Below are 8,549 nucleotides of genomic sequence, written 5' to 3'. Positions count from 1 at the left end.
CAAACTCATGTTAAACGACAACAGTTTACAATATGAAAAAACTATAATTGTTGCAAACTTGAGTTTTTTTTTTCATATAACGTGATGAATCTCATTTAAAAATGAAACCCATAACACACTTGTAGGCCCGACCCTCAGAAGAGACCGAAGAAGCAAGAACTTCCGACCTTCATAAATATATATTAGGTTCGACCATCAATGTACAAAGTATTATTTAGCTTAGTGGTATAAATGTTGGTGTTTATATCTCAATAACCCTGGTTCGAGCTATAAACTTGACATTTTTTCACATTTTTTAAAAGTAGGCTCTACGAAACGCTGACGTGGCGCGCTGAGGAGTGAGCAAAAACTCATCTATTATAATATAGATTTATGGCTTTTGCTTTTCAACTCCGAAAGTGAAAAACATAGATTCTAAAGATATTTGATAGGTCTTCGTGATACGACAATCATCATCATCTTGTTCCATGAATCCCACGTACTATAAATTCTGCGCATGTACGTTTTAGAAAATAATTTGTTTCACAAAAAATATTATTTGAAGATTGATTGGGGAAAGAGAGTCAAGAATAATAACAGCATCACAATAATTCAAGATCTTAAGTTTCTTGTTTTCTGTTTAATCATTTTCTTAAACACAAACTATGGAAAAACACTTCGAACTATCTATAACCATTAGTAAAAAATAATATCTATAACAGTATAAGTATATCATATATAATGCAATAGCATTTCAATCTATAGGAAACTGCCATACAATTTTTCATCTAAGTTAAATAAAGCATTTATCTTTAATTTTAACATCATATATATCAGTAACAAGATGAAAAACGAAGTCATTTCAATAATGGGATCAACCAAAGGAAATGACACACGAAGCACCGTCATACAATTAAAAGTGAAGCAATAAAAAACACAAAGACCAAGCGAAAATTATTTATTTTTATTTATTTTAATATGAAAAGGATATTAAAATATAACATGAAAAATTAGAGTTCCTCTAAATGTGTCATAACTAAAATCCAACTATATTAGCTCAAGATGACTCTTCTTCAATCCTCCTTAGGATTTGATTCATGCCTGCTGCAATATCTTCCACTGTATTCAACTGGCTCCCTTCTTCAACCTGAATCAACCCAATCTTTAATCAAAAAGAATCAATGAAATTCTTACATCAAGAAAAAACAAGTAAAAATGATAGAAGAAATGTATTTTTTTTTTGCGTTCTGCCGTGTACAGTGCATCCACAGTTCTGTGACCACCAGAACTTCCACAATACACATAACACACGTACACACATGTGGAGGCATATGTCATCTTTTTAGTCCCTGATTCTTACAAGAATCATTACCCATTTTTGTTTTTGTTTTTTTTTTAGTCAAATAAATATGCTGATTTTAAACCCCGCCCCTCAATAATTGAGACCAGCCGTAAACCAAGTAAAAGAAAAGGAAAAAACGATTTAAATCGTTCTTCAAAACATTTTGGCCCAGAAAATTAAATCACAAGACGTACATATAGGAGACAAACTAAATGTGTGACAAAAAAGACACATTAAATGAATAAAACATTTGTCATGAGAGAAAGAATCAGTGAATCATTGGCCCAAAACTAACTATCAGAACAGTGATTATATTAGTGCTCCACTAAGACCACTTTAATTTTGATAATAACACTTTAATTTGAATTTGTAACACAATATAAACCCCTTAATACGGTATTATATGTCACTGTAACTCTAATTTCCTTATGAAGCTATTAATATGAAAAAAAAAATGTACCTTTAGGCTGATGGAATAGAGGACAGAGTCGTCACAAGTGGTGACATTAAGATGAAGAACCGTAAGCTTTAGGTTCTGTATCGATGCCGCCAGTTTAAGAAGTTGTTTGGGTCTCTTCTTGGCGAGTATCTTCACACTCGCATGGCTCTCCACCATCGTCACCTCTATCTCCGCCATCCCTTCAGCCACAGACGATGAAGAAGGTCGGCTCGAGTATTGAGGAAAAACAAAGAACTCTGAGAACTGTCCCAACGAGCTGGCGGCAATAGTGTTGATCTGGTCGGCGGCGGCGGCAGCGGATCCGGTGGCTACTGGGACGGTGGCACTCTTTAACGGAGGCTCAATTGATTGTAAATGATGCTCAAGCTCCTTTAAGTAGTTAATGGCTCCGGCTACTATTGACGCTTGATCTCCCTTTAACCACCACAAACCATAGGTTAAGCCCATAGAAATTGGAAAAAGGTTTTTCATAAAACAATCAAACTTTTATATTTAGTACATTGTTTTAATATTAAAGTATTCACAGTTTTATATGATGTCGATAGTCCTTTTTTAGTGCAATGATGTTCAAGACTTTATTTGTGCTCCCACAATCCCACTACCCATAGTTTCCATCTATAGAGACTATGAAAACAATAACGTCATTCATTCGTTATATCACTTTTTTTGTCAACATTCATTCGTCGTTTTTATCAAACTTATGTTTAAACATTTACACATATATTGTAATATATATTTGTCCTAATGAAACTAGAAAGTCTAGAACATAGGCTTTGTCTTTGTATTTATTTTTTCACGCGTAAAAATAAGACTTCACGCGCTCGAACGCACATATACATATACAGTTTTTTTTTTTTTTTTTTTTTTTTTTTTTTTTTTACATATACAGTTATTGTATATAGAGACTAACCCTTTGAGCATAAGAAGGTGGCATGAGAGAACGGAGAACGGCGAGGTAATCGTTCATTTGTTTCCGGCGATTTCTCTCTACGGCGATGTGAGTCATCCTCTGGTTCTCGATCTCTTCCTTGTTCTTGCTACTCTTTGTCCTCCTCCTCCTCTTCCTCCTCCCCCCTCCAGCCGCCACATCCGATGGTGGAGGTTGGTCCAAGGCAGATCCATAAAGAGGATCGTCTCGTGGCCATTGAAGATCCTCCTCCTGATCGTTGTAGTTATAGTCATCATTGGTAAAAGTATCTCCGCTTTTACCGTTATAATTAATTCTCGGAAGCCCTTGTCTTTGTTCTTGCCCTAGCTTAATGTTATTCTTGGTGTCTAGTGGATCTTGATCTTCTCCTTGTTGAAAGTATAAATCGTGAAACGGAAAGTCTTTGCAGGAGCTGTAGGACAATGGATCTTGCAGGTAAACAACAGCCTCTAAGGCCATAATTAGCTACAAAGTTCGTCGAAAAATAAAATATACTCTCAGAAAAATATGAAAAGGGTCCGAGCCAGAGAGAGAGAGAGAGGGAGAAAAAAAAAACAGAAAGTGTTTGTCTTTCTCTTTTTGTCTTGAGGGAGACAATGCAAAAGGCAAATTAAACTTGTAATGATGCCTCTAGGTTTACAAAATAAAAAACAATATAAAATCTTTTCTCTAAATAACCAAGTAAAACTGAATAAGAAATGAAACAAGAAGGTCAGAGAAAGTTGTGGTTTTGATCTATGGATGAGTGGAGAAGCTTGGGAGCTTATAAAGCTTATATGTTTTTTTTTTTAACAACAGAAGATGTCCCGAAGAAAATCTAAAACAGTTGGGTTATGAAAAGTAGAAGATAAATAGAGAGACGTTGAATGTGTTTCTTCTGCACGTGAGACTATAGACCGGTCCACAGAACCAGAGAAAAGATTCTGTGTGTTTCATGCAGGCTTTGGGATTCGTCTAGTTACACTCATGTTTTTTTTTTTTTGAACTGAGTTACACTCATGTTCGAGGAGAGATAAATATAATATGTTGAATTCTCAACTTTATACGTTGCAATAAATTAATGTTTTCCGTATATCGTGGGAGTCGCTATTATCAAATGAAGCTTGAACTAAAATTTGAAGATGTTTGAGATGATATTAATTATTTGGTACATCACCTTGTACGTGTTCAATAATATTTTGCTTCTATATATGGTGCGTCGTAATGCGTATAGATAGAGAGATATTAAGCTTGACGTCAAAGATTTTTCTTTGTTTCTATGTATCAGCGTACGTCAAGGCTTTATAAATTGGAAATCAAAGGCTCTTTTTGATTGATATATGGAACTCTCTGAATCGTGTAAAAACCGAAATAAAGCTATTTCTGAAATGAAGGTACGTTTATCAACCGAGCTTGTTATTATATCTCTGGTAACACGTCTTCCTATTCCATCTTTTCTCGAATCTCATATAACGGAAGAAATTGAAGTTCTAAAAGAAATACCCAAACCTAGTTCACTCGCTTGCATCCATGGCTGGTTTCTAAGAATTCATTAAGGAAATTCTCCTATTGTCTCAAGACAATTGAATCCAAAATCCATCAATTTTATTTTTGGGTGCATATAGAAGAATTTTTTGTGTAATGTTAATATTTAATTTTATTTTAATGAATTAATTTCCAGTAACAAAAAAAATGAAGAATAGTTTTGGATCAGTTAGTTGCATATCTCTCAACATTATCAAGAACAATCTTTCTATCTTAGCATGTAAGGCCGAAGAGCTTACGTTGCAATCATGTTCAATAACACCCATTTAATCCTTGAGACTGTGACCGGATTTACTAATTGGACTATAATTGATCCAAGAGACATCATTTGACAAGTCGGGATTTAGCATAGTCAAAAGAGGCCGTCTCAACAAGTTTAACTAGACTTTACACCAAAAAAACAAGTTTAACTAGAGCATCCTATGGATTCACCTCCTTCTCTTTTAAGTTTGCGGAAAGCAAAGGCTTATTTATACGAATATTGGTCTTTCCGCCGACCTTGCGGGACAATGACCCGTAATGGAATAACCGTAAAAGATATCGAACAACCATATGCATGCGTTCGAAAGCTTATGCTTTTATATTGATTCAAACTATTTGATCTGATTATTTTAGGGCATTTTAGACGTTTGGAACTTTTGATAATAAATCATTATTCCCAATCAAACTAGAGTTGCAAAGTTCAATCTGTTTTGGATTAAAATGGAATAAGCACCATAAGGCGACCAACGATTTGGTAATTCAAACGTCTTTAATAACAGGAATATTAGCACAATAAAAAATTGATCAAGCTATAATCAACTCTAAAATTATTTACCCATTTAAATAACCTACTTGTACATTAACTAAGGCCACCATTATCGCGGTTTCCAAAAGAGGTTTCTCCGTGATTTTAGTGCATGGGTCTCATTTGTTTTTAAAAAAACGGTCCCCAAAGTCTTGAGTGAAGGATCGGTCTTGGGCCAGTTTATGTACTGTTTGCGGACCCCACCGACACGTGGCGATCCGCGATTGGTTCAATATTTTTTTTTCTTAATGACAAAAAAAAATCGAAAAAAAAATTTAAGGACCCGTATCATGCGATAATCATGCTCTAAGAGGAAAATATGGAATCAAATGAAACTTGCATTTTCGGCGTTTTTCTACTCCCTACTTCTGGCCGCTTCATGCATTTATATTCTAATTTATTTCAAATACTAAACTGATTTGGAGTTTTAGAATTCTGACTTGTAGATTTAACAATCTGATTTCTTATACAGAAACTACTCGACTATCAAAAATATCCATGATCCATCTAAAGTTTTAAAATTAAAAACCTGATTCTCCAAGAAAGTGACAAGAGTTAAGCCGGTCCTAGCATTTATGGACTGGAAGCTTTTATAATATATTGGCATGTGGATTGACACATTTAAGAGAGAAAAAGAAAAAAAAATATATTATGTATGCAAAGAGGAATAATCATGGTCTGAGTTGATTGTGGTTACTGCTATCCCTGTCAGAGGTCATAAGCTCGGTTTTTAAATTACGCTAAAAATATCATTCCTAAGAATTCCCATTAATCATGCTCGGAGAAATATGTTAAATTGTGGCCAAATTATATTTATTATTTATGGGTCAGAAGCAGCTGCTTCCTTTACTTACCTTCCGGTCTGGAACTTAACAGTCACGTTTGCTTTCCAATTACACGGTCAAAATTAATCATAAAACAAATTTCACGGATTAATATAAGAATAACATTTTGGCGTGTGGGGTAATTATTTTATTAATGTAATCATGTCACGTTTAAGCAAAGTATTCCTTGATGTTGACATAGAGATGTGACGACTAAATAAGATGATATGCCAACTTAATGTGTACATTAACTAGCTAGGTGTCATCTTTCCATTAGTCTGTACATTTAAGCACTGTACTCTTTAGTAATTGTCGAAGTCGAACTTTAATCCGGAAGAGAAGATGTGAGAATTGGATGGCTACGATACGACTTAGAGCATGCTTATCCGTAAAAATCAATGCGTGAGTTTCTCATCTATATAATAACAATATAACATAAGTTTATTATTAAACTTTTTTGTTCAAAAAAAAAAAAGTTTATTATTAAACTTTAAAAATAAAGTGGGAGAAGCAATTAGGATAAAACATTTAGCGAAGAAGTTTTCTAAACATTTTTTTGTTTCTTAATTTTGTTTAGAGTTTCTCATACAAAAAACAACGATTCTTGTTTTTTATCACTCTCTTTTTCCTTTATTGTTTATCTTCACTATTTTAATCTTAGAAATTCTGTGAAAGACAATACATTGCAGATGTCCTTAGGATTTTTTTTTCCTTTTTTTTTTTTTGTAAAAGGGCTTGATGTCCTTAGGATTGCTGTGTAACAAAATTGGTTGTCGCTTGAATCGAGCGAGGGACAATAACTTAAGTATTATCCACCAAAAATCTTAGAGAAAAAAAAAAGAAACCATTTCAATGAAGCCAATTTAGAAACACTATGTAGCACAAATCTTAAGCTATGATTCTCTTGTCTCCTTTGAGTCCGTGCACCTATAGTTTTCTTTTTGTTTTCATTAGACATAAAAAGATGCCAGAATTTCAAAAGCATAAGCAAGTACCCCTAGTGGGAAAAATATTCCCACGATTAAAAGCCCGGCAAATCATTTGATATTTTTCAAGGGTCGTGAAAACTCTAATTGATATATCAGCTGCAGACATTTACAAGAGTTGATGATACAACTTACATTTGAAAGGGAAAAAAAATGAACGTCAATGTTTTTCTTTACTTGATAATTTAAAATAAAGAGAAACATGCAGATACAATAACACTTTCTAGTATCTGGATATCCTACTAAAACAACTAGATTAAATTGATAATGCAGATGCTTAAGACTAGACTGAACAGTTGGGTTACAAATACGTAATTCAAACTACAAAAACAAATTGAATCAATATGCAAGTAACATGTGTAATATGGATATCTTAGTTTTGTTGTTGGATATCTTAAATAAAAATCCTTTCTTTTTTTTCTTTTCTAGAATTTCTTATTTTCTTATTTTTAATTATTTAGATATTCGTGTAAAACTCTGAAATATGAGTGGTTTTTAGACATCCGCAACAAAGATGTACCAACAATAAATATGAATAAATTAATCTTTTAAAATTTTGAGCTATTCATGTTAAAATTTCTCATTTAAAAAGTTTGGCATAAATTTTTTAAGTCTTTGATTAATTAAAATATTATTATTTTGATGAAAGATTTAAGTTGAAATACCTCCACTGCAAATACTTTATGTCTCAAAAACAATAATGATCAACTGACTTACTGTTAAAGTATTAGCGATCCAATCATTAATTTACAAATCCGTGACACACGAATAAACCTTAGGATATGAGACCTGGCAAGAAACAAAACATACCCGGTCTATAGGGATTTTTCTACGTAAGGGATTTTTCTAATTTCTGTTTATGCATTAATACTTTCAATCAGAACAACGTTATAAATCCTTTTAGTATTATATCTTTCATTTATAATGTAACTAATGGTAAAATAAATTGACGTTAGAAAAATTTCATTGTGTTGCAAAGTTTTAAACATCAGTATTTAAAAGATAAATAGTGAAAATCATTGGTATAACTAATTGATATTCTAAAATATTAAAATTTTACTACTCAAAATATTTTAAATAAAATAATTTAACATGCTCTTGAATGGATTTTTAGTATTTAAAATTTCATCCCTTATAATAATTTTTTTTTCCTTTTTGGATAATTATTTTCAATACACTGCAATGAATATTATTCTTATGGGTAAATAGGAAATGTCAATAATAATGAGGAGACTGAGCCATGTGAGAGCACTTGCAATGGTCATCTCTATTGGGATCCTTGGCAATTGTTTAATATATATTTTTTTGTTTTTTTTTTTGTTTGAACAATGAAGGATTCGAGTTCAAAAAGCTCGTCCAATGGTGATCCCGAAGACGGAATCCTTAACAATAAAATATTATTTTTTTTGTTAAAAAAAAAATTGAAATTGAAAATTTATTAATTGCATAATTAAAATAAAAGGTACAAGGATTCAATTTAAAGATACAAGGATTAAAAGATACAAGGTTTAAATATAAAGATACTAATTATTAATCTTCATCGCCAAATTTATTCCAAATGTTTTCGATCAAATCATTCTTCAATCGTTCATGAGTTTGCCTATCACGAAGATCATTTCGGTTGGGAAATATATTATTGAGAATTGTCGGGATTTCGTTTAGTGTAGGGTTTGCGTTTAGGACCTTCGAAGTTCTGGAAGATTCTCCTTCTTCAAATTC

The 8,549-nt window shown here is 32.5% G+C and overlaps 1 protein-coding gene across 2 annotated transcripts; it reads right to left on the bottom strand.

The window, feature by feature from the left end:
* Window positions 1-867: 867 nt before the first annotated feature.
* LOC106325035 (transcription factor bHLH96-like) lies at window positions 868-3,699 on the bottom strand. 2 transcript variants are annotated; one of them, XM_013763056.1, is made up of 3 exons: window positions 2,692-3,699; window positions 1,782-2,195; window positions 868-1,141 (listed from the first exon to the last, which is right to left on the bottom strand). In XM_013763056.1, the coding sequence occupies exons 1-3, from the start codon at window positions 3,166-3,168 to the stop codon at window positions 1,037-1,039; spliced, it is 996 nt and encodes a 331-aa protein (XP_013618510.1). In that variant the 5' UTR covers window positions 3,169-3,699; the 3' UTR covers window positions 868-1,036. The 2 variants fall into 2 exon arrangements, with proteins under 2 accessions (XP_013618510.1, XP_013618511.1); XM_013763057.1 differs by having other exon boundaries at window positions 868-1,126; window positions 2,692-3,675.
* Window positions 3,700-8,549: the final 4,850 nt, after the last annotated feature.

This window comes from Brassica oleracea, chromosome C2 (assembly GCF_000695525.1).
Source record: "Brassica oleracea var. oleracea cultivar TO1000 chromosome C2, BOL, whole genome shotgun sequence".
In the NCBI taxonomy this organism is placed as follows: domain Eukaryota; kingdom Viridiplantae; phylum Streptophyta; class Magnoliopsida; order Brassicales; family Brassicaceae; genus Brassica; species Brassica oleracea.
The sequence above is the reverse complement of the archived record's forward strand: the minus strand, read 5'-3'. Positions and strand labels throughout refer to the sequence as shown.

What these genes read in the sequence shown, in the direction of transcription:
- LOC106325035 (XM_013763056.1), bottom strand. Translation starts at nt 3,168, where the DNA reads ATGGCCTTAGAGGCTGTTGTTTACCTGCAAGATCCATTGTCCTACAGC. An exon ending in CACCTTCTTATGCTCAAAGG is followed by an intron (nt 2,196 to 2,691) that starts GTTAGTCTCTAT and finishes TGGTGGTTAAAG; the next exon opens with GGAGATCAAGCGTCAATAGT. An exon ending in TCTATTCCATCAGCCTAAAG is followed by an intron (nt 1,142 to 1,781) that starts GTACATTTTTTT and finishes TTTTGATTAAAG; the next exon opens with ATTGGGTTGATTCAGGTTGA.